Source organism: Mirounga leonina, unplaced genomic scaffold (assembly GCF_011800145.1).
Source record: "Mirounga leonina isolate KUSES-001 unplaced genomic scaffold, KU_Mleo_1.0 Mir_129, whole genome shotgun sequence".
Lineage (NCBI taxonomy): Eukaryota > Metazoa > Chordata > Mammalia > Carnivora > Phocidae > Mirounga > Mirounga leonina.
Window position 1 is genome coordinate 48653507 of NW_023270323.1, and position 26754 is coordinate 48680260.

A 26754-nucleotide genomic window follows, 5' to 3' on the forward strand; every position below is an offset into this window, starting at 1 on the left:
TTTATCATTAGTCACAATGATTTGAGCCTTTTTCCCCTGTGTTGAGTTCAAGGACTCAAAGTAGCTTTCCCAGATTTGTACATGATGTTATTTTAAGCATAAATTATGCTAAAGACCTTAACACCCAAAAGGGATCAAAGCATTGTTATGAATGATAATGGTTATAGGAAATGTTTATTTCTTTTTTGTTTGTTTATAGTAAATCTGATATGTCTCGCTTGCGATTAGCTGCTGGTAGTGCCATAATGAAGCTTGCTCAGGAACCTTGTTACCATGAAATTATAACCCCAGAACAGTTTCAGCTCTGTGCACTTGTTATTAATGTAAGTAATCCTCTTATTTTTGTCAGTTACTTGGTCTTCAAAGTTAAATACATTTACTTTCTGTGAATACAGATCCATTTACTGTGTGCACAAAAGGAATTGGTATTATAACTATTCTAACTAAATATCGTTTAAGTATTGTTATTTATTCCCCAATATAATCGTTTTTTTTAAATGAAGACTTTTGGGACAAGCTGCTCTTTAGTAAATGTTTCCCAGTTTTTTTCTTAACTGGGTTATTTTGTCATGGTTTTAAAAGTACTAACATTTAAGTATTTTTGGTTTTCTGCTGCTGTAGGATGAGTGCTACCAAGTAAGGCAGATATTTGCTCAGAAGTTGCATAAGGCTCTCGTGAAGTTACTACTCCCATTGGAGTATATGGCGATCTTTGCCTTGTGTGCCAAAGATCCTGTGAAGGAGAGAAGAGCACATGCACGACAGTGTTTACTAAAAAATATCAGTATACGCAGGGAATACATTAAACAGAACCCCATGGCTACTGGTAAGTAATTTTGAAAGCTCCAAGTGTGCAAATATATCTTGTGAGTGTATCAATTTATAGGGGGGTTTTATTTCCTATATTTCCATTGTAGTATATTTATAAAAACACTACAATTTTTAATTTTTATAGAATTCTGTTGCTATAGTTAGGATATACTTAACATCTAAAATCCTGGTTTCTAAGTGCTATTTATAATGTATAAAACTTCGGAGGAATTGTATTTTTCTTATGGGATCAGCAGTGTGACTTGATTTAAACACACTGCTCATATGTCAGAGAGTAAAGAATTATTTTCCCAGCTTTACCAAAGACTCACTGTATAATCTCAAATTATTCTTTTGGCTTTAGTAGCTTTCAACATTGAAATGTATTTCACTATCATCTAGATAGCATGTTGCCTGTAATTTTAAAATAACTGAGAAAAAATATGGAAACTGAAGTGGTTAGAATGCAAAACTAGAGAGGGATTTTATAAAAGCTATTATTACTATTGTTAATAATAATGTTTTCACTTTAGAGAAATTATTATCACTGTTGCCTGAATATGTAGTTCCATACATGATTCACCTGCTAGCCCATGATCCAGATTTTACAAGATCACAAGATGTTGATCAGCTTCGTGATATTAAAGAGTAAGTCATGTTGATTTTCAAGATTTTTAAAAATTTTTACTTACTGAAAAGATGATAAATTTTTTCCTGTTACTATTCCCATTAGAATAAAAACTTCTTTGTGTCTTTATTATAAATTTCATCTTACAAAATTTTTCCCATCTGTCAAGTTCTTTTTGATTCTTTTGTTTCCTGTTTGCAGTTAACTGAGTTTTTGAAACAGGTTGGTTTGGTTGTTTTCGTTTTTATCTTATTTTGAGTATTTGTATTAAGATGGGTTTCAGTTACTTTAGTTCGATAATTTAGAAAGCCATGTAGTAAAAATTTCTCTTGAAACTAAACTTTACTTTCATACTCAAAAGATGCCTTAAAAATATGCATGTACACGTGAAATATTCTGTGGCAGGATTATGGTAGTACAAAATTAGGCTTATTACATCAGTCACAGAGAGATTTGTATCTAGTGGAAAGACAGGCAAGTAAGCAATTAAAAAACACTTGCTGAATAACTGGTACTTCTTGTGTATGATATAGGGTGAAAGAGTGAGAAGCAGCCTAAGTTTGTCTACAGATGACCTCCAGGAAACTTTTTTTTAATGGGAAAAAATTGATTTATTTTGCTTTTAAATTCTACACAACATTTTACTGAAAATGAACTGATTTTTAATCTACAGATAAAAGACTAAATGGTACACAGAATGTTTTTTACAAGTTTGGTTTTAAAATAGATTTGAATTCACAGTAGGTCTTACACAATGATTTCAATAAATCAGGCACTCCAGAACACAGTGTGGAGGTGTAACAATTATGTGATGACTTCTTAATAGTCCAAGGGTATAAAGACCTTTGAAAGAAATTAATCTTTCTGCAGTATTAACCCCTAAAAGCAATTTTCCTTTATAGACGACAACAGTATTGTCAGTTTCATATACTTTTACTTTATAAAAGAACTCCCAGAGAAAGAAATTTCTGGAGGTTTTCCCAGATACATACAGCTATATTTTCTATTGTGCTTTCTATTGTGCTTTGCTTACTGCAAAGTGTGGCACATCCAGATCCAGATTGTTATGATCAAGGGCACTCATAACTGCCTCCTCCATGTACTCTCTGAGGTCGGTCAAATTCATAACCATTCCTGTAACAGGATCAATCTTTATAATTGTGCCCATAGTCATTTGGATTGTTGCATTCCCCAAAAAATTTCAGGTTTTCTTCATTACTCAGATTTGCTTTAGAGCCGATGGGTTGCACTGAGGGAGACGAGGTGGGACAGTTACGCCCAATGGCCAATGGCAACCACATTGATTGCCTTGCCTCTGACCTCCAAGAAACTTTAAAGCGGTATTTACTTTCTGTCCTGTTATTATGATTTTGCTTTGCAGTCTTAAATTGGTACCTTCAACTTGTATTTAAAATTATCATGAGGGCGCCTGGGTGGCTAAGTTGGTTAAACTTCTGCGTTTGGCTCAGGTTGTGATCCGTCCTGGGATCGAACCCCACATCAGGCTCCCTGCTCAGCGGCGAGTCTGCTTCTTGCTCTCACTCTCCCTCTGTGCCCTTGCTCGCTTGCTCTCTCTCTCAAATAAATAAATAAAATCTTTAAAAAAATAAAAAGTATTATGATTTTTGTATGTGTGACATTAAACCTTGTTCCTGATCTAATTTAAGATTGTAATCAACATTTATCTCTACCTCCTACAGCTTTCATCACTGAAAATATGTCAGTATCGTAATTGGAAGAGATACTATATCTTGTCCAACATTACTGTTAAGCATTGAGCTGTTGAGCTCTTTATATTTTGAAGGCTTGTCATTTCATTGTTGTTGCTTCCAATACATCATTCCAGTAATACTGTCTTTCCTTTCTATTTCAAATGCTTGAAAATAAGTCTACATTTAAAAAAAAATTTTTTTAGGGCTTTTAGTTGATCTATACTTTAAGAAGCCACATAATTAGGTTCTAGTCCCAGCTGCATAATGAAAAACTTTACTTCTCTGGCCCTCAATTGCCTTACCCATAAAATGCAAGAGATAAAATAATTAATTCCCAAAATGTCTTCCAATTCTTATTTTTGTTTATCTTGTAAATGTTTACATTTGTATTTACATTTTTTTTTCTTTAAAAACTTATAGTTTGGCGTTTCCCAAATAAAACACAAGGTCTATGTTAAAGGACGTTTTAGCATATTTCAGTTGCAAAGCAGTGATGTGGAAGAAGGATTAGAATTAAGAGAGATAACTATGATGTGGGAAGAGGAGTACTGACATACAGGAAGTAATTGGAGTTAGAATTGAAATCACTGGGACATGTTTTTTTGTCTAGCATGCAACATTTTTTAGGATCTTTAAACAATTTTAATTAGCATGTAATTTGAAGTGTTAAATAATATGTTTTTCAAACTGATTTTTAACTTTGTGGTAATTATTAACTTATTGTGTCACTATTTGCTTTGGTATTCAAAGTCTTTCCTGGTTTCATATAAATTTTAGAATTATTTCTTCTAGTTCTATGAAAAATGCCATTGATAAGGATTGCATTGAATCTGTAGGTTGCTTTGAAATAGTATGGACCTTTTAACAGTATTCTTCCAGTCCATGAACATGGAATATCTTTCTATTTATTTGTGAGTTTTCAATATCTTTCATTAATGTCTTATGGTTTTTGATATATAAATCTTTCACTTCCTTGGCTAAGTATATTCCTAGGTGTTCTTCTTTTTGATGCACTTATAAATGGGAATGTTTTCATAATTTCTCTTTCTGATAATTATTAGTGTAAAATATACAACAGATTTTTGTGTATTGATTTTGTACTCTGCCACTTTATTGGATTTATTTATTCTAACAGTTTTTTGATGGAGTCTTTCGGATTTTTTGTGTATAATATCTCATCTGCAACTAGTGACAGTTTTACTTCTTCCTTTCCAGTTTGGATGCCTTTTATTTCTTTTTCTTGCCTAATTGTTCTGGCTAGGACTTCCAATACTTTGTTGAATAAAAGTGGTGAAGAGTTGGGGTGCCTGGGTGGCTCAGTCGTTGGGCGTCTGCCTTCGGCTCAGGTCATGATCCCAGGGTCCTGGGATCGGGCCCCGCATCGGGCTCCCTGCTCGGCGGGAAGCCTGCTTCTCCCTCTCCCACTCCCCCTGCTTGTGTTCCTCTCTCGCTGTGTCTCTCTCTGTCAAATAAATAAAATCTTTAAAAAAAAAAAAAAGTGGTGAAGAGTGGACATCCTTGTCTTGTATGTTCCCTCTATACCCACTTCACTGAGAGTTTTTATCGTAAATGGATGTTGAATTTTGTCATTTACTTTTTCTGCATCTGTTGAGATGATCATGATTTTCATCCTTCATTTTATTAATGTGGTATACCACATTGATTCATTTGTGGATGCTGAACCATGCTTCCATCCCTGGAATAAATTCCACTCAGTCATGGTATATGATCCTTTCATTAATGTATTGTTGAACTCAGTTCGCTAACATTCTTCTGAGGATTTTTGCATCTATGTTCATCAGAGATATTGGCCTGTAGTTTTTCTTTTTTGTGGCATCCTTGTCTGGTTTTGGTATCAGGGTAGTGCTGGCCTTGTAAAATTATTTTGGAAGTCTCCTCTTTTCTGGATGAATTTGAGAAGAATCAGTATTAATTCTTCCTTGAATGCTGGTAGAATTCACCAGGGAAGCCATATGGTCCTAGACTTTTGTTTGTTCGGTGGTTTTCAGTTATTAATTCAATCTCCTTACTAGTAATTGGTCTTTCAGGTTTTCTATTTCTCTGTGATCTAATCTTGGTAAGTTGTATATTTCTAGGAATTTATTCCTTTCTTCTCAGTTGTTCAGTTTGTTAGCATATAATTTCTCATAGCATTCTGTTATGATCCTTTGTATTTCTGTGGTATTAGTCATAACCTCTTTCATTTCTGATTTTTGAGTCCTTTTTTCTTGGTCATTCTAGTAGCTAAAGGTTTGTCAATTTTATCTTTTCAAAAAAACAGCTCTTAGTCTCATCAGTATTTTTTCCTATTGCCATTTTAGTCTATTTCACTTATTTCTGCTCTAAATTTTATTTCCTTACTTCTACTAACTTTGGGCTTCATTTATTCCTTTTTTCTCCTAGTTCTGTGTGGTGTAAAATTACTTTGTTTCCGGAGATGATAGGCATTTATCACTATGACCTTCACTGTTAGAACTTAACCATGTTTGATGCTTTTGCTATATCCCATAAATTTTGATATGTTACATTACCATTTTTGTTTGTCTCTAGATATATCCTTTATTTCTCTTTTGATTTATCCTTTAACCCATTGATTGTTCAGTAGCATGTTGTTGAATTTCTACATACTTGCTAATTTTTCATTGTTCTTTGTGTAATTTCTGATTTCATACCATTATAGTCAGAAAAGATGCTTGATGTTATTTCAGTCTTAAATATATTAAGACTTGTTTTATGGCCTAACATATGATCTGTCTTGGAAAATGTTCCATGTGCACTTAAGAAAAATGTGTATTTGTTGTTTTTGTATGGAATGTTCTGTAAATATCTGTTAAGTCCATCTGGTCTAATATGTCGTTTAAGACCAATGTTTTCTTCTTAGTTTTTCTGTGGATAATTTGTTCATTGAACTAATTGGGGTATTAGAGTCCCCATATATCGTAAATTATAATAATTATATAAATACTATTGTATTTCTCCTTTTAGGTCTGTTAATATTTGCTTTATATATTTAGGTGCTCCTATGTTGGGTGCATAAATATTTACAAAGGTTGTATCTACTACTTTGTTGACCCTTCTTATTATGTAACGTATCTTTTTTGTGTATTATTACAGTCATTGTTTTAAAATGTATTTTGTCTGGGCACCTGGGTGGCTCAGTTGGTTAAGCAGCTGCCTTCAGCTCATGTCATGATCCTGGAGTCCCAGGATCGATTCCCTCATGAGGCTCCCTGCTTAGTGGGGAGTCTGATTCTCCCTCTGATCCTCCCCCACTCATGCTGTCTCACTCTCTCTCATTCTTTCTCTCAAAATCTTTTTTTTAAAAAAAGTGTATTTTGATACAAGTGTAGCTACTAAAGTTTTATTTTGGTTTCCACTTGCATGTAATATCTTTTTCCATCTCTTCACTTTCACTGGGTGTGTCTCTTGTAGGCAGCATATAGATGAGTCTTGTTTTTTTAAATCCATCCAGCCATTCTGTGTTTTTTGATTAGAGAATTTAATCCATTTACATTCAAGGTAATTATTGATAGGTATGTGCTTGCCATTTTGTTAATTGTTTTGTGGCTGTTTTTGTAGTTCTTCCCTGTTCCTTTCTTCTTTTGCTTACTTTTTATGTGGTTTAATGACTTTCTTTAGTGGTATGCTTATAGTTCTTCCTCTTTATCTTTTGAGTATTTAATATAGGTTTTTATTTCATGGTTACCATGATGCTTACATATCATATAACAACTTATAGCAGTCTGTTTTAAGTCGATAACTTAAGTTTGATCCCATTCTAAATCTCAACTTTTTTGGGAACACAAGCAGGGGGCGTGGGAGAGGGAAAGCAGGCTTCCCACAGAGCAGGGAGCCCAATGTGGGGCTCGATCCTAGATCCCTGGTATCATGACCTGAGCCGAAGGCAGACATTTAACGACTGTGCCACCCAGACACCCCTAAATCTCAACGTTTTTTTTTTTTAATTATGACATGCTATTTTTTATTTTATTTTTTAAAGATTTTATTTATTTGAGAGTGGACGAGAGAAGGAGCAGGGGGAGGGAGAAGCAGACTCCCCGCTGAGCAGGGAGCCCAATATGGGGCTTCATCCTGGGACTTGGGGATCATGACCTGAGCCGAAGGCAGACACTTAACTGGACTGAGCCACCCAGGTGCCCCTAAATCTCAACGTTTTAACTCTGCTCCCCACATTTTATGTTTTTGATGTTATATTTTGAATCTTTTTATCTTGTATATCCCTTAACTAATTATTGAATCATAGTTATTTTTACTATTTTTGTCTTTTAACCTTCATACTAGCTTTATAAGTAATTCACTACCTTCACCATACTGTATATTTACCTTTCCAGTGATACTATTTCACATGTGTTGTTTTTACTAATTAGGGCCCTTTCTTTTCTGCTTAAAGAAGTCCCTTTGACAACCATTTTAGTGGTGATGAACTCCTTTAGCTTTTACTTTTCTGAAAAACTCTTTCTCTCTCCTTCCATTCTGAAAGATAATCTTGGCAGGTAAAATATTCTTGGTGTTTTTTGTTTTTTGTTTTTTTCCCCAGCATTTTGAATATATTGTGCCACTCCCTCTTGGCCTGCAAAGTTTGTGCTGAACAATCTGTTAGATAGTCTTATGGGGATTCCCTTATATGTAACTTTTTTTTTTTCTCTTGTTGCTTATAATACTCACTTCCTGTCTTTGACTTTTGACGTTTTAATTGTAATGTGTCGGTGTAGGTCTCTTTGGGTTCGTATTTTTGGGTCTGTCTGGGCTTCCTGGATCTGGTGTCTGTTTCCGTCCTATGTTCAGGAAGTTTTCAGCCATATTTCTTCAAATAAGATTTTCTTTTTTCCTCTTCTGGAAGCTCTACAATTCAAATATTAGTCCATTTGATATCCTTTAATTTCCTGAAGCTATTTTCACTTTTTATTTCATTATTTTTCTTTTTGCTGCTTTTATTGAGGCTGACTGATCCTTTTTTTCTGTTTCATATCTAGTCTGCTTTTGAACCCCTTTATTGTGTTGAAATTTTCAGTTCCATTATTCTTCAGCTTTGTGATTTCTGTTTGGTACTTTGTTAAATTTCATCCCTGTTGAAGTTCTCACTCTGTTCATCCAGTCTCCTCCCCAGTTTGGTGAGCATTTTATGACCATTACTTTGAACTCTTAATAAATTTACTTATCTTCCTTTCATTAAGGCTTTTTTATGAGGTGTTATCTTATTCTTTCATTTGGAACATATTCTTCTGTTTCTTCCTTTTGCTTGACCCTCTGAATTGGTTTCTGTACAGGAGATGAAACACCCATCTTTTCTAGTCTTGAAGGTGACCTTGGGGAGGAGTTGAACCTTTTCATTCAGCATTACCCAGCTCTTGGTCATCTCTCAAAACTTTGAGTTTATCCAAGCAACCTGTTATATTTTTAATAGCTCCCCGTAGTTAAGGATGTGCCAAGAGCTGTCAGTGTTCTCTAATGGAGGATCTCTGCACCTAGATTCAGACTGACTGGAAACCAAACCTTCAGGCAGCTGCTTTTAAAAGTATGCAGATATATACAATCCTCAGGGGCCAGGAGCAGAAGCCTCACTGACCACCAGAGCCAGGCATCTTGAGGGATGTCTGCTAGGTGGCATTCACAAAAACTGGGGTTCCAAATGAGTATATGAGTTCCTTTCTGGGAGACACCAACAAGCTGGAGAAAGACTGAGAGCACCAAGATGGCATCTATGGCCTTTGTTCCTTGAGGAAGCACCACAGGCCACTAAATGCGTGGCAAAGCTAAGTCCTGCCCTTAGTCCAAAGCTCCAGGATGAAGTGGCCTATTGACAGGAAAAACTGAAGGGATGCCTCAGTCCGCTGTTTGTGCAGTGCCCTGAGGGTGGTAGCCTGCCAACAACTGTCCCTCCGATTACCACAGTCCCTTGGGACCCTGGAATGCAAGCCCCTCCAGCCACCACAGCCAGGTGATTAAGGGGTGCCCCCTGAGCATCAGGCACTGGACTCAAAGCTCCCTTCCAGGAGAACTGGCACTTCGGAGCACGGCAGAGGGTGAGCATGAAGACAGCACCTGTCCTCCGAGGTCTCTGGGAAGGATTTCAGTCAGCCTCTAGATGATTGTTTTAATTAGAAACCTGCACCTCAGGCCACAGTTATGATGATTAGCTAATAGGCCTACTTGACAGAAAAACCAGGGTCCTGGGTCATTTGCCTCTTGCTGTGCCCGGGAGGGGTGGTAGCTGGTAGCTCTTTAGGCATTCTTTGTGCATTAGTTATAGTCCTTTGGGATCCAGGAACATACGCCCCACTGGCCATGAGTGTCAGGTGATGTAGAAGTGCCCCTTGGCGGCAGTCACAAAAACTGGGGCACCAGGAAGGGTTCTGAATTCCTTTCTAGGTGATTATTACATTCCCATGTGACCAGAAACACAAGCTCCTCTGTTCTCCAGAGCCAGGTGTTCAAGAGATGTCCCTCTGGGCAGCACCCACAAAAATCAGGGCACCAGACATGTGTAAAGGTTCCCTTCTGGGAGCTACTCATTCTCTGGAGCACAGCAAAGGGAGAATGCAAAGATGGCACTCCCCAGTCTCCATCCCTGGAGAGTGTTCCAGCAGGCTCCTAGATGTGTAAGTTGAATTAGATGCCTGCCCCTCAGGTGAAGGTTTTAAGCAGGTTAACGTTTTTCACTAAATTTAAGCTGCTTCTGAGCTGGGCCCTGGGGCAGGTCAGTTCCAGCACACAAACCCTTTAAGAGGCATTTCTCAGATTGCTAGACTTGTGGGTCCCACTGTGGGACATTTCGGGGATTCATCTCTGTAGTTCCTGTCTTAGAAGTTGGGGTGACCAATGTGGGATTTGAACCTTTCACTCCTCAGGAAAAAGCTCCAGGTATTTTGAGTTTCCTCCCAGTTGTGGGTCACAGCACCTGGGGTGGGGTTCATGGTGAGATTGTGTCCCAGCCTCTCCTACCCACTTTGATGTGTTTTTTTTTTTCTTGTTTGCCTAATGTGTAGTCATCACTCAGTCAGCGTTTAGGTTTTTTAAGAGGAAATTGGTTCCATATGTAGCTGTAGATGTGGCATATTCCTGAGAGAAGGTGAACTTGGGGTCTTACTACATCACCATCTTGAATCAGACCAAGTTCTCGGTTTCTTACTGATCTTCTGTCTGGCTTTTCTGTCCATTACTGAAAATAAGGTATTGAAGGGGTGCCTGGGTGGCTCAGTTGGTTAAGCATCCAACTCTTGGTTTTGGCCCAGGTCATCATCTCAGGGTTGTGGAATCGATCCCTGCATCAGGCTCCACGCTCAGCGGGGAGTCTGCTTGAAGATCTATTCAAATTTCTGATTATTACTGCAGAATCCTCTATTTCTCTTCAATTCTGTCAATTTTTGCTTCATGTAATTTTGGGGCTCTGTTAGGTTTGTATGGCTTTATGATAATAGTATCTTCTTGCTGAACTGAACCTTGTATCAGTGTAGTACTTCTGGGTCTCTTACAATCTTTTTTTTTTACCTTAAATCTATTTTGTCTGATCATAAAATAGCTACCAGCCCTCTTTTGGTTATCATTTGCATGAAATATTTCTATATTTTTTTATCCTTTTACTTTAAGATGCTTTGTGGTTTTACACCAAAGTGAATCTCTTGTAGACAGACATGGGTGGATCTTTTTTTTTTTTCCTCTCCTCTTTTCCCATTCTGATCTCTGCCTTTTAATTGGGGGCTTTTAATCTATTTTCATTTGAAGTAATTACCGGTGAAGAGTTATTTCTGCCATATAGCTATTTGTTTTCTCTGTCTTATATATGTTGTTACTTAATTCCCTTCATTTTTTGTATTTACTTGTTTTTTGTAGTGAACCTTTTTGATTCCCTTTTCTGTGTATTTTTAGTTATTTTCTTAGAGATTACAACTAATACTCGTAACAACCTAGACTGAATAATAGCAGCTTAGTTTCAATAGTATACAAACACTTTGTCCTATACAACTCTACCCCTCTCCCTTTAGTATTGATATTGTGATAGAAATTATCTTTTTACATTATTTCCATTTACATAGATGTAATTATTATTTACGCATTTGCCTTTAAAGTCTTTATGTAAAAATAGTTAAAATTGAAAGTACAGTAATGCTGGCTTTTATATTATGTGGTTACCCTTTACTATTTGCTAGTGTTCTTTATTTCTTCTTATGGTTTTAAGTTACAGTCTGGTGTCCTTTTATTTCAGCCTGAAGGACTCACTTTAATAGTTCTTTTAAAACAGGTCTACTAAAAATGAACTCCATTAACCTAGTGCTAAATTTCCCCCTTACAGTAGTCCCTCAAAACATTTACATAGAATATAGGCAAAGAAGTACGCATACATTATCATCAAATTATTTCTCCCCTATTGATGCAGTAAATCAGTAAGTCCCATGGCTGCCTGAGAATCATCCTGAGAACTTACTACAAACAGGCCTTACCCTAGATTTGTTGATTTAGGTTCTTCAAGGATTCTAATGTTCATCCTGATTTGGGATTCACTTTTACTTTAGAAATTCAGGTATTCCCTTCAGATACTTTATGTATTAAATGAGTATACAGTATAAGTGGAAAAGCAAAAATAGTTTGAGTTGTGACTGCTTAGCTGAATGACCGGTTACTATGCACATGCAATTTGGAGTCATGTCACAGCAGAATTCCATGCAAATACTAGACCTGCATAGTTTGCAAATCGTCAAAAGAAGAAAGACTGCTGCCTGCTGGTTTCCTCATCATTGCTGGGCAGTGATACATGTCAAATCATCTAAATGTCTATTGAATACCTACAGAATGAATCTTTACATGCCTCGTGAAACTGTCAGACTTCCTTGTATTAAGCTATGTTTTCATTTTTAATATTTTATGGTTTAGTTTATATTTCACTCTTACTTTGTTATATCCAGACAACAGACCTTCCCAATAAGATGTCTAATCCATTAAGCAAAGCACCTACTTTTAGTCTCTCTTAATAGGCGAATATGTTTATCATTTAGGTGCCTATGGTTCATGCTTGAAGTTTTAATGACAAAGAATGAAAACAATAGCCATGCCTTTATGAAGAAGATGGCAGAGAACATCAAGTTAACAAAAGATGCCCAGTCTCCAGATGAATCCAAGACAAATGAAGTAAGATATGTGTTAGGCCAGCGTATATTAAGATAATTACAGGAAAAAATATTACAGTCCTTGTCCCACTTGTTTTTCCTATTACATAATAAATTAGATTACAGAGTGTTCATAAAAATACATATTTATGGTCAGTTTTATTGTATTTTATAATTCTATTATTGGAGGAATGTTTATTACCCTGAAAAGGACATTAAAATTTCTACAGAGCAGGGGGATAAGAACTAATAAAATTTACTACTCTGCTGTCTTACAAATCTTTAATAAGTCACAGACAAGTAGATACTCCTTTTTGTATGTTTCCCTTGATTTGGTTTGGTTTATTTGTTTTTAATGCATACTCGGCATTCATGTTAATTAGGTAAAGGGTCATTTTGTTTGTTTGTTGTTTTTACCAGGAGGCTACATAAGAAGAAATGCAAACACAAATGTGAAATGTTCAAGGAATAAATAATATCCACATATCCCTCTTTTCATTTCATTTTATACATTGGGTAGAATTGGTACTTGAGGTTATTTTGTGCTACTGAAAGTTATATATGATCTTTCTCTCTTTCCTCCCTAGAAACTTTATACAGTATGTGATGTGGCTCTGTGTGTTATAAATAGTAAAAGTGCTTTGTGCAATGCAGATTCACCAAAGGATCCAGTCCTTCCACTGAAATTTTTTACACAACCTGAAAAGGTAATTTTTTTCTCTTCGTTGTTCCACCACACTAAACTAACTTAAATTTCAGTTACCATCAACCCTAGTGGCAAATAGTGGATTGTCTTGACTACAGAGTAAGAAATAGCTCTTTGTATTTATATCAAGGAATGGGAGATTGTCTTCCAAAGCCCTGAACAAATATCATTCTCACCTTACAGAGTAGGAGAATGCAAATCAAGCTTTATGGTGATATTCTTGCATGAGCTATTCCTTCTGGATATTTCTAGTATTTAAGAGGAGTTTTCAGATTTCTTAAATTGCTTAAATCTCACTTTATTAAAACACTGTATTTTATCAGGCAAGAAATAAAATGTTTGGTACAGTGTAAATATAAATATAAATGAAATAAAATGTTAGAATTAACAGAATTGGGTCTCAGCGAATGATGTATTCTAATCAGCAGCTTCTAAGTTCAGGGACTTTAGACAGTTAACTCTTCTAAGCTTCAATTTCTGTCTCTCTAAAATGCAGGTGATAATACCTATGAACAATTATTAATACTTGTCTATAATTTTATAAGAGTTTGTCACATAATAAGCATTCAGTAAATGGTAGTAATAATACATCATTTGTTGTGCTATCAGCAAATTAAGTTTTCCATCTAAGTAAATTTTCCAGCTAACTAAAGTTCTTTGTTTTTCCAACTAATCAGAATTTAAAACCTTTTTTTAGAAAAAAGTTTTCTACCTCTTTACTGCTTTAAGGAAGTATTTGGAAGTTTAACCCTCCTGTGCTTTGTTTCGAAAATAGAATCCTAATTTTTTTTTTTTAATTAAGTAGGCTCCACACCCAGCGTGGGGCTTGAACTCAGGACTCTGGGGTCAAGAGTCACATGCTCTACCAACTGAGCCAGCCAGGTGCCCCCAGAATCCTAAGTATTTTTAATTGGAAAAAATACATCATTTAAAAGTTTTTATACATTTTCAAACCTTAAGATATGCTTCAGAATATTCAGGGTAATACCCTCCCTTAGAGTATTTTACAGAAGAACATAAGTGAGATCACTTAAAAAATTAATAAACTTCTTGGTCATAGTGAATCACTTTAGTTATGTGACACCATTGTGGTTTATATGTGTGCTATTCCTGGATATTTAACAGAAGCATCAAAGGATTCTTAAGTTTCATATAGATAAAACTTTCAAGAAAGTACCATCAGTGTCCACATTAGGTTTAATTCATTTATTAACTAGTAAACATCACTGCCGCCAAAGAACATTATAACTCAATTATATTTTGACAGTGTATTTACATGCCAAATGTAAATTTGATTTGGACAGTCTTCTTATGGTTCTAAGAAACAATATTTTTAATTAAACTGACAATTTTTTTTTTCAATGAGGGTAATTTTCTTGAGATCAAGTGTGAAGTTATTTTAGTGAATATTAAGTGCTTAATATATGTACTGTACCATTTTGGATGCTTTGGGATCCCAGGTGAAGTAAATTTTACAATAGAGTAGAGAATAATCTGGAGACTATTTGCCCTGAATTATATGAAAAAATAGGAATGTGTTTTATTTAAAATGTGATTTAAGTAATTGAACTCTGATATTTGCCAAGTCTTATGTGCCATTGAGTTAAAGCTAGACTTAATGACATGGTTCATTAAATATGCTTTATTTGAGGAATTAATATGTATGCTGGCCCAAATGTATTTGTTATCATAAGGCACAGTGCCTGCAAAGTCGTATTTGGACAATAAAAATACACATGTTCACTTGTTCGTTTGTTTGTTTTGTAGGATTTCTGTAATGACAAAAGTTATATTTCAGAAGAGACTAGAGTACTTCTGCTAACAGGAAAGGTATTGTGTACTAGATAATTTGGAAATCTTTATCTCATGTGTACATTACTTCTGATGTACTTAGAAATAACTTTTAAAAGCCCCATGGATTTTATAGTTCCTGATTCTTAAGGACCATATTGTGGATTGTAGCATCTAAAGCATTTGTTCACTCAGGCTTTTTTCTACCATAAGCAACTCTTGAATTACGACCATGTGTTCTTATCAGTACTAGTAGGCTTCAAGTTATTCATAATACACAAAGCAGATTTTCTTGAAAAATGGTATAATAAATTTAGATATGAAGATTTTAAAAAAGAAATAATTTTAAAGTATTAATGAGCTAGATAATTTATATTCCATAAAAGTAACATGACAGCTAAAAGAGCAAAAGAAATTTAATTTTTGATAAAAACAGTGTCTAAACTATTATATACATTTAATAGTTTATAAGACATTTTATTATATCTTATATATTTTTGCTGTGTGTTTCAGGGGCACTTTTTATTTTGATTGACCAATAAGAAATAAATACTGCCTAGTTATTTTTAAGTAGAGGTAATAACTTGTGACTTGTAATTGTATTCGGACAAACCCAATTTTGCAAAATTATCATTTCTAATAAGTTTAGATTTTAACTTTCTAAAGTAACAATTCCTTGGCTTAGGCTAAACAGTATCTTTTACATGTGTCTAAATTTATGTGAATTCCTTACAGTAAGGTATAAATAATATGCATATGTAATTTTTAGCCAAAACCTGCTGGAGTACTAGGTGCAGTAAACAAGCCTTTATCAGCAACGGGAAGGAAACCGTATGTTAGAAGCACTGGAGCTGAGACTGGAAGCAATATTAATGTAAATTCAGAGCTGAACCCTTCAACCGGAAATCGATCAAGGCAATTTTTTTTCTCCATTTGTTTTTGTTACTATCATTCACTACTTGGTTCATCTTTTAATTTTTACCTAAAGCACTAGATCACAAACATAGACTTTAGGAAACATTTTGGCATAAAATAATAGCACTGAGTTTTAGTAAAATTAATGATGGAAATTAAGAGTGCACAATTACATTTTGAACCCATATAACATTCTAAGTATGTAAAAAACTAAAATGGAACAAATTTAAGAGGTTTTTTTTTTTCTTAAGATTTTATTTGAGAGAGAGAGATCTCAAGGGGGAAGGGTAGAGGAAGAAGCAGACTCCACACTGAGCAGGGAACCCGATGCGGGACTCAATCCCCAGAATCATGACCTGAGCCGAAGGCAGACGCTTAACTGACTGAGCCACCCAGGCGCCCCAAATTTAAGAATATCTAATATATTATAACTAATTTTCATGGAAATGTTTATATAAGAAAAATGAACACTTAGGAAAACTATGAATATAGAACTCTTAAATCGAATTTATGTGCTTTTTAATGTTTAACTCAAATTAGTATAGCATGAGTTAAGATGACATTATTATAACATTTCTACTTATAAGAATATTCCATGTTTATTTTAACATGTCTTTACCATGTTAGCCACTGCATAAAAATTTCCACCTAACCCTACTCTTATCAACACTAGAATTTGAAGCTTTTAAAGATTTTATTCTTACTCATGAAATTTTAAGTATAAACTCAATTTATGTTGTTTTAAACACATTCTTAGCAGTAGAACCCCAAAATATAAAATAAATTAACATGGAACATCTGTGGTTTACAGAAATGGTGAGTCTCAAACATCTCCCCTGTGGCCTCTTCTTCCAGCCCCCTCCCTTGCAGAGCATTAAGAACACAGACTGGAGGGGCACCTGGCTGGCTCAGTCAGAGGAGCATGCGACTCTTGATCCTCGGGGTTTTGAGTTCGAGTTCCATGTTGGGCGTAGAGATTACTTAAAAATAAAATCTTAAAAAAAAAACCACACACAGACTAGAGACAACTGTACTATACACTATCTATAATACATCTATCACTGTATTTTTACTTTGTGTTAGGGTTTCCTACCCCTAAGAGAAAGTCTTAAAATAGTTGTATGATTTTGTTTCTAGACAGCTAATCTTTCTGTCTGGCGGTTTTAGGCAGTCATTTGTGTCTTACATTAGTAAGGTTAAAGGGAATCAGTAACATGATATAATACAGCAGTGGTCTTATAACCACAGAAGATCTGAATCTTGCTAATGTTGCTTCAGTTGGCTGGGCTTCGAAACTAGCCTAAGCTTCTGTTTCCTTATTGGTTAGTGAAAGGGTAGGCTATCTGTCCATGTGGTGAAATAAAGAAGCTTCGGTTTATTTTTCTTCAACAGGGAACAGAGTTCAGAGGCAGTAGAAACTGGAGTTAGTGAAAATGAAGAGAACCCTGTGAGGATTATTTCTGTCACACCTGTAAAGAATATTGACCCAGTAAAGAATAAGGTAAATTTTTAAAATTTAACAAATGGAATTCTCCCGGAGATTATTACAGTTTCATGGTATATGTTAAGAAACCCCCACTTGACAAGTTAATATATACTACATATTCTACATTTGTGTGTACCACCTCTCACTATACTTACCATGCCTCCACTGCCTACATCCACCCATTTCAAGAGTTGATGTAGCCACCTTTAGTAGTGTCCTTCTCCCACACTACTACTCCCAAAACTTGAAAGACTAGGAATTGAGAGTTTTTGAGATCTTACTTTCAAGTTTATTGACTCCTATAAGAGATATATACACTGTTTTTTTGGTTATATTTCTTAAAAGTTAAATTTATGAGTTAACCTTTTAAAATGTATTTGAGTTTCTATTTAACGGCTACATTCTTTATTGTTGACCTTATAATTATGGCACCCAATTTTAACAATTTTGTGGCAGGAGAGAAACACTGGTAAGAATCAGACCTGAGTCTGAATCCTGGCTCTGCCACTCATTGGCTGTGTGTCCCTGAGCTTCATTAAACTATAGAATGAGACCGGTAACTTACCTCAGTAGCAATGGTATGGAAATAACTATTACTTCTTTTCCTGCAGAATCATATTCTCAACATATTTATCTTTGTATCGCCCACCATATATTTATAGTATCCATCAAATGTTTTAGGAATCGCCCTCAGATACATAAAATACAAGACTATACAGTTATTCCACAATAGCTGAACTATGCAAACTCATTATCTGAATTCAAACTGAATAGATGGTGATACATTTTTAGATCAGTCTTTTACTATTCAGCCTCTTGCTGTTTGTTATCTGAAGTTCAGTATGTCAGTAGATTCAGGTAACAGGGAGCCTCTCACTGTCAAAACTCTTGAAATTCAGAAACCAATAGACTTGAATATTGTGGGGTTCTTGTATAGAATTAAACATTTTGACGTAAACAGACTTACATACAAAAATGCATATTGCCACAGACATTCATTTAAACGTACTTAAATGTGTAGGAAGAGGTGGTACAGGGATAAAAAGTTTTTTCTGGCACAAACAACTATAACTTTTCTAGCCTGTGATATAAAATTCTATGTAAGATATAAATTGATGTTATATGTCAATTATACTTTAATAATAGAAAAGATAAATGTGATATTTAAATTGTAATTTTTGAGAAGCCAAAATGTTACTTTATGATTAATCTATAATAGTGTTCCAAACCCTTATTTTAACTTTTTCACACTTCCAAAGAATTTTTTTTAAGAATTTTTTTTTTTTCCCCTTAAAGATTCCGTTCATTTATTTGAGAGAAAGAGCAAGCACAAAAGGGTGAGGGGCAGAGGGAGAAGCAGGCTCCCCAGTGAGCAGGGACCCTGGGATCATGACCTGAGCCAAAGGCAGACGCTTAACCGACTGAGCCACCCAGGCGCCCCTCCAAAGAATGTTTTAACAAATTCGCTATAGCCTTGAACACACAGGGGTTGTATTTTGACAAAACTTAATCACTTCCCAGTCAGGTCTCCCATAAGTTGTCGTCATTTCTTTCCAAAGTCTGCTAGGCTCAAAAAACTATCTTGTTGGTATACTAAAAGAAGATAAAGATCGAAGAGAATGTTTCTTGCTGACCAGTTTTTCGAAGAGATTAATGCGTAAACCAGTTGATTATGTGTATAAAAATTATCCAGCAAATCAGATATAGGTGTTTACAGATCAGGACATTCTTGGGGCGCCTGAGTGGCTCAGTCAGTTAAGTGTCCAACTTGATTTCAGCTCAGCTCAGGATCTTGGGGTTGTGCTGTTGAGCCCCACATCAAGCTCTGTGCTGGGTGTGGAACCTGCTTAAGATTCTCTCTCTCCCTTTTCTACTGCCCCTCCCCATCTCTTAAAAAAAAAAAAAATCAAGACATTCTCTCCTGTTACTTACTCTGTGAGGGAAATCAAACTGTAATATGAAGGATGAGTAAGGGAGGTGGTTAAAAGAAGCAAGACATAGCCCATGGATTCAGACAGGCAATGTTACCAGTGTTGGCCTGAAGGAGGCTTCTTTTTCTTCATACCTGTGGCTGACCAATGGGTTTCCTCTTTCATTTGTCTTTTAATGAGTTCTTTAAACATGTGCACATGTACATAATTTTCATAAGTGTGTAAATACAGTCATGTGCATGATTTTTATTGCAGCCTTTGTTCCTTTTAAAAAGTAATCTGTATCGGGGCGCCAGAGTGGCTCAGTCGTTAAGCGTCTGCCTTTTGTTCAGGTCGTGATCCCAGAGTCCTGGGATCAAGCCCCGCATCAGGCTCCCTGCTCAGCGGGAAGCCTGCTTCTCCCTCTCCCACTCCCACTGCTTGTGTTCCTGCTCTTGCTGTGTCTCTCTCTGTCAAATAAATAAAACCTTAAAAAAAAAAAAGTAATCTGTATTAATTTTTTTCTTGTCTTACATTTTCACCTGTGTATATACATAAATATTTCCCTTCCCCTTTTTTGCTGCTACAAACAATGTTGCATTAAAAATTAAATGTGCATCAAACATTTACTGGTGATTTTTTATTTCTATGGGCTTACTTTCTAGTAGTGGGATTGCTGAGTCAAAGAGTAAAATGTATTGCAGATTTTAGATATTTCCATATTGCTTCCTTGAAAAAGTGGAACACTTGACATTGCTACCCAGCAAGGTGGAACACTGATTTGTGAATTTTTTCACTTAAATTACTATTTTCATGAGTTTTCATTTAAGTAAATTTTCTTGAATCATGAAAGATTTATAAATATTTTTTACCCAGTCATTCTGAAAAGATTTTCTGGGGGAAATGAAAATTAGTTAATTGAAAAGATTAACTGATTTTTTGGACAATGATAGTGCTCCTTTGTCTTCCTTTAATCAATTTGAATTTTATCAGTTAAAATTATGACTCCTAAATATCCTCTGTATAAGGTCACTTTCAACTCTAAAAACTATTAAAGTCCATTATATGGTATATTAAAATGGGATTTTATTTGAACATTTTAGATGACTTAACACATATATTTGGTAAACTAAAAGAAAAAAATGTTCAGAAAAAAAGTAGAAGGTTAATGTTTGCAGCAAAAAGTGACAAAAATTAGAATGTATGAAGGCAGTGAGAAATTGAAGAACCTTATGTCATAGAATTACAGAAATTATTATAGTCAAGGGAGCATCACAGATAAAGAGCATATTCAATTATGCAAGCATACTCCCCTTTTTTAAAAAGTGATAAATTTAGAGCATACCATCGATTAAAAGGACCTTTTCATTTAGAATGAGTGTGAAAGCAAAACTGAGTAGATTTTCTCTATTTATACCACCTGTGCATTTTAATAAGCATTTATGGCATAGATTATATATGCCAAGCCCCATGGCAGGCCCTGCTCTCAGGTCCTTACCCTCAAGGAGTTCATTAGAAGACTGGAATTCCAGCTCCTCGAAAATACTTTCAAAATGCTTCTTTCCAGTACAGATCATTGATATATAAGGAATTTATGTTTATAGAATTGTTTTGTGCTCTTTTAGGAGATCAATTCTGATCAGACTACCCAGGGCAACATCAGCAGTGACCGAGGAAAGAAAAGAAGTGTAGCAGCAGCTGGTGCAGAGAACATCCAACAAAAAACAGATGAGAAAGTAGACGAATCAGGACCACCTGCCCCTTCAAAACCCAGGAGAGGGCGCCGACCCAAGTCTGAATCTCAGGGCAATGCAACCAAAACTGATGACATAAACAAACCTCTGGGCAAGGGAAGAAAGAGAGCTGCGGTCAGTCAGGAAAGCCCTGGGGGTCTGGAAGCAGGTAACGCCAAAGCCCCCAAACTGCAAGATGGAGCCAAAAAGGCAGCACCAGCAGAAAGACAGATTGACTTACAAAGGTAATGGACACCTTTCTTTCTGGACTGTGAACTTAGACATTTTGTTTTATTCTTAGTATGTGCCGGTCACCCCCAAACACCTAGGCATTTGGGACTGAAAACTGCCCTTGGTTTTCCTGAGTAGGTTATAATGGCGTTTGTTTTGATCTCATAACCTCCAGGACGCCAATTTGAAGAGTGATCTTGTTTCTTTTGGTTAATTTTTAATTAGGATATCATGTTTTGTATTTCTGCTTACTAGCAAGGACAATATTAAATTTTGCTTGGTATCCTTCACATGGTTACATGGGCTTTACTTAATTTAAAGGGCTACCTTTTGGGTAAAAAGGTCTCAGAATGGGGTGCCTGGGTGGCTCAGTCAGTTAAGAATCTGCCTTCGGCTCAGATCATGATCCCAGGGTCCTGGGATCGAGCTCTGCATCAGGCTCCCTGCTCAGTGGGGAGCCTGCTTCTCCCTCTCCCTCTGCTGCTCCCCCTGCTTGTGCGCTCTTGCTCTCTGTCAGTAAATAAATAAAATCTTTAAAAGGGGCAGGGTGTCTCAAGTCATGACACAAACAGGTATATCCTGCTCTTGAATTCCTCTTGTTTGAGTTAATTTTAATATAAGTCAACAACTTACCTCTTCCCCCCACTCTCCAGTGAAACCACCTCAGAGCTGCTCATCTTTGATCATTCTTAGGCTGGGACTTCAGCTTCTCTACCCTGTAATGGTGGTGTTCCAGCTGGAGATCTAGAAGTTGGCTCCTCTGAGACCTGACGTACAGTTAGAATTTAGCCCTACCCCCTTCTTTTTTCTTTGTATGTCTGTACCTAACTCATCTCCCCTTGAATTAGACTGTAAGCATCTGAATTCCTTGTAGGAAAGAGACGGTTTTGATCATCTCAGGATGATTCTACCATCGTGCTTCAGTATTTTTATAAAGTATAGTGTTGCCTTGTGTTAACAAGTACATTTTTAAAATTACCATTCATGTTAAATCTTCTTATATTTTAAGTGTCTCAAGCTACCTTTTATGACATCTCATGGGAGCAGATTCAGGCCCAAACCTGATCTAAGTAATGGGTGTTTCTCCTACTCACTTCTAGTTTTATGTGTAGTAAGTGTAATAATGAAAGCTATTGGGGGCAAATTCATTATTTTTCTCCTCAGATCTAGATCTAGATCATATTTAACCTCAGCCCCCTCTTTGTCTTCAGTAAGACAGCATAATAATACCTTCTTCAAAGGACCGTCCTAAGAATTAAATGGATCAATAAATATAAAGCACTTAACCAAGTGCCTTTCACAGAATAAATGCTCATTGTTATAGCCATTGTTTTTGAATTCTAGAGTCTCTACCCCTTAATACACTTTTCAGTTGCACAAAAGTTGAACACTTTCCTTCGAGGTGGCCAGAATTTTCTGAAGGGTTTCTAAAATTCTATTCTAGGTGTTCCATTAGTACTGATCATCACACACAGGCCACTTGAGCCACCAGACCTTGTCTCTGATTAGCGCCTGGTAAAGCCCCCTGCTCTGCTTTTGCTGCACCATGTGCCCCAACATCATCAAACCAACAGAAGCGGCTTCGGTGCCAGAGACTGGTTAAGAATAGCATTGAGGGGCGCCTGGGTGGCTCAGTTGGTTAAGCGACTGCCTTCGGCTCAGGTCATGATCCCGGAGTCCCGGGATCGAGTCCCGCATCTCGGGCTCCCTGCTCGGCAGGGAGCCTGCTTCTCCCTCTGACCCTCCCCCCTCTCATGTGCTCTCTGTCTCTCTCATTCTCTCTGTCTCAAATAAATAAATAAATAAATAAATAAAATAAAAAATTAAAAAAAAAAAAGAATAGCATTGAGCCTTCTTGAAAATCTAAAAATGTCTTGAGTGAAAAACACCTTAGAAGTCTCAAGTATGCTTGCTGTTAGGTCACGGGGGGCAGTGTGTTAGCCAAAACAGAGTTCTGTGATGGTTTTATATTCTCTGTGAAGCTAGGTGGTTAAATTAGATGTTCTTGACAACTCTGTACTGTGTTAACTGTGTAGAATAGATCAAATATTTTGCACACATGTTTCAGAAACTTGTGATTGAACTGTCTGCTACTAATTTAACAAAATATAAAAGTACATTCTGAAACTTTCTCCCAGGCTTCCTTTTATCTTTTCCTAAACCTAATCTACAACTCTGCCTTTACATTCTAGCATTATGACTTAAGCTTGGAATCCTGAGGAACTGTTGAGTGAAAGCTTACTTACTCCACAGACTCTACTGCTCATGATCCCCTCTTGCATAGAGTTGAATGCCTTATAGGCACACCAGTATTGCTGCTTGTACTTGTCGTTCGTTCTTTTAACAAATACTCAACTGATAAGAGTGCTAGGCATCATGCTGGGTGTTGGCAACACAAATGTATCCAAAGTAAAAAGGTTCTTGCCCTCAAAGAGTTTATTTCCCTAGCTTGTCACCTCCAGAAGAAACCAGAAAACTTTCGCATTAGTTGATAACAGTAAAAGTATAGGACTTTTTTGGTAATTACTGCATAAAACAGAATGAAATTCCGACACATGCTACAACATGGATGGACCTTAAGGACATTATGCTAATTGAAATGAGCCATACCCCAAAGGACAAATACCGTATGATTCCATTTAGATGAGGCACCTAGAGCCATTACGTTCGTATAGACCAAAAGTGGAATGGTGGTTACCAGGACGAAGAGGGAGTAGGCTTTAGTGTTTAGTGGGTGTACAGAGTTTCATTTGGGGAAGATGAAAACATTCTAGAAATGGATGGCCTTGATTGTACAACATTGTGAATGTACTTAATGCTACCATGTACTTAAAAATGGTTAAAATGGTAAATGTTAGGTCATACAAATTTTACTACAACAAAAAAAGTGCTACATAGGAATAATGATCTCTAATACTCATATAGTACTGATTATGAGCCAGGCTCAATTTTAAGCTCTTTGTTAACCTATTAAATCCTCAAAACACCTCTTTGTGGTAAGTTCTACCATTATTCCCAGCTTACAAAGAGGAGGAAACCCAGGTATAGGGGCCCCATGTAGCTTTTGGTCTCTGCTTATATAGTGGGGCCAGGATTAAACCCAAGCAGTGTCCTCCAGAGTTTGTAACTGCCATGCTATATTGTATTTTAAGGTAAAATTAGTCTGGTTTTTTTTTAAATATTTATTTATTTGACAGAGAGACAGCGAGAGAGGGAACACAAGCAGGGGGAGCAGGAGAGGGAGGAGCAGGCTTCCCGCTGAGCAGGAGCCCGATGCAGGGCTCGATCCCAGGACCCTGGGATCAAGACCTGAGCCAAAGGCAGACGACTTAACAACTGAGCCACCCAGGCGCCCCTAAAATTAAGTCTTAATTCTAAGGCACTACACATGCGCACAAAACTGGTATAACAGAGAGTACTTTGAAAATACTTGTATTTTTTATTTTCTTGTATATCTTAAATAGCTAATGTAGTTCGTATGTGTAATAGTTTCCATAATGGAGTACATTTGCATTGTTGATTTTTATAACTCTTATGTAAAAAGCTCGTTTATTTAGTTAGTTATATTTAAGTTTATTTAAGTAATCTCTGCAGCCATTGTGGGGCTCGAACTCAAGACCCTGAGATCAAGAGTCTCATGCTCTTCCAACTGAGCCAGCCAGGCGCCCCTAAAGCTATTTCATTTAAAATAACCACAGGTTGGGGCACCTGGGTGGCTCAGCCGGTTAAGCATCTGACCCTGGATCGAGCCCTCATCGGGCTCCCTGCTCAGTGGGGAGTCTGCTTCCCCCTTTCCCTCTGCCTTTTCTCTCTCTCTGTCTCTCTCTCAAATAAAAATAAAATCTTAGAAAAAAAACAAAAATAAAATCTAAAAAAAAAAGCAAAGAAACACCTGTTTAAAATAACCACAGGTTAAGCCAAACAGACCAACTATAGTCCTCTTTTTAACCTCTTTCACAGTACATGCAAACAAAAGCCCCTGCATGTTAGCGTCAGAGAGGAATAAACCAAGCAATAGATCAGAGATTCTTGAAGGTGGCACACTTGAAGTAAAAGAAGCACCTCATGCCAAGAACATTGTCAGATTGATGAAAATTAGGTAGAATAATATTTGGGGTGGCTTGGCATATTTATTAATAGAAATAATAGTAATAATAGGGAAAGGTTGTTAAACATATATTTGTCTTGCCAAAAGTCAACATGAATCAAGTACAACCCTATGTTAGAGGTAAGGAGACTTGAACAGAGTGTCTCCAGGCACCTGGCCAGTGCCATGCAGAGCAAGACTTGGAATCCAGGAGAATCCTTTAGTAAGCACCTCAGTGTGGTGGTTCCTCCTGTAATTTATGCGGTATTTTGAAACTTTTATTTTTTATTTTTATTTTTTTTAAGATTTTTATTTATTTATTTATTTGACAGAGAGAGAGATAACGAGAGCAGGAACATAAGCAGGGGGAGTGGGAGAGGGAGAAGCAGGCTTCCCGCCGAGCAGGGAGCCCAATGTGGGACTCGATCCCAGGACCCTGGGATCATGACCTGAGCCGAAGGCAGACGCTTAACGATTGAGCCACCCAGGCGCCCTTTTAATTTTTTTAATTTATTTTTGAGAGAGAGCACAAGCAGAGGAAGCAGCAGGTAGAGACAGAGGGAGAAGCAGGCTCCCCACTGAGCAGGGAGCCCGATGCAGGGCTCGATCCCAGGACCCTGAGATCATGACCTGAGCCGAAGGCAGACGCTTAACTGTCTGAGCCACCCAGGCGCCCCTTAAACATTTTTAAACTGTGAACATTCAGAACTCTATTTGTTTTTACTCTTAAAATGTAAAAGATATTGTGTAATGATGTAAAAGATAATGTGTAGTTACTACCAAACGATGTAATAGACACACCAAAAGTTCCTTATTTGTGATTTGGCTGATATTTTAACTATTTCAACTTAAGGAGAAATGTTAAATGGTCAAAATCCTGAAGTTACCAGCTTTATTTTTATTTCATAGTGGGACTGTAGCTTCCACCTTCCTACAAGATTCTAAACCTACTTCTCATTGGGGCACCTGGCTGGCTCAGTTGGTAGAGCATGCCACTCTTGATCTCGGGGTCATGAGTTCAAGCCCCATGTTGGGCATAGAGTTTACTTAAAAAAAAATAAAAATAAGCATACTTCCATTAACTACAGGTATTACCTGTGATTGATTTGATATCCCACCTATATTTTCCTGAGACCTGGTGAGGATCCCATAGAGATTAAAGCCACATGATTACAGTTCTCAATATAGAGCTAATCCAACACCTTGAATCATCCTGTTAAGGTTGTCATTAAAATTTCAACCAGCTAATTACTAAAAGAAGAAATAGGATTGCCAAACATGAGAGCCATCAAACACTAAATCTGTGAGAAGGATGACCCCAGGGTGATGGTCAGCTTGCTTATTGCCCTGGAGACTCAGAGCCTCCAAAGCCTCGCCTAGAGGCCTTGCATTGTGGAGTGAGATCTGAATTGCTGCACTAAAGTAGTTTGCCCCTGGACTTGAAGCTGGAATGCAAGACTTTGATAATTAAGTACCCTAGTGCTTCTCTATGGCCCTGCTCTCTAACTTCAGATGCCACTTCAGTCTCTTCCTTAACCTTGCATTATTCTTCATACCTTTCACTTGCTTAATTTCTCACTTGCCAGATGATCCGTTCCTGCTCTGGTCACAGGTTTCCACAGT

At 36.7% G+C, this 26754-nt stretch overlaps 1 protein-coding gene across 2 annotated transcripts in view; it reads left to right on the forward strand.

Moving 5' to 3' along the window:
* The window catches only part of PDS5A (PDS5 cohesin associated factor A), a 132918-nt gene that overhangs the window by 99154 nt on the left and 7010 nt on the right, over positions 1-26754 (forward strand). For both annotated transcript variants that reach the window (XM_035005104.1, XM_035005105.1), the window contains exons 24-32: positions 200-323; positions 622-826; positions 1344-1458; positions 12162-12294; positions 12860-12979; positions 14746-14808; positions 15539-15684; positions 17077-17185; positions 20706-21058. In XM_035005104.1, coding sequence (XP_034860995.1) covers positions 200-323; positions 622-826; positions 1344-1458; positions 12162-12294; positions 12860-12979; positions 14746-14808; positions 15539-15684; positions 17077-17185; positions 20706-21058 — 1368 coding nt within the window. The remainder of the gene's footprint in view (positions 1-199; positions 324-621; positions 827-1343; positions 1459-12161; positions 12295-12859; positions 12980-14745; positions 14809-15538; positions 15685-17076; positions 17186-20705; positions 21059-26754) is intronic.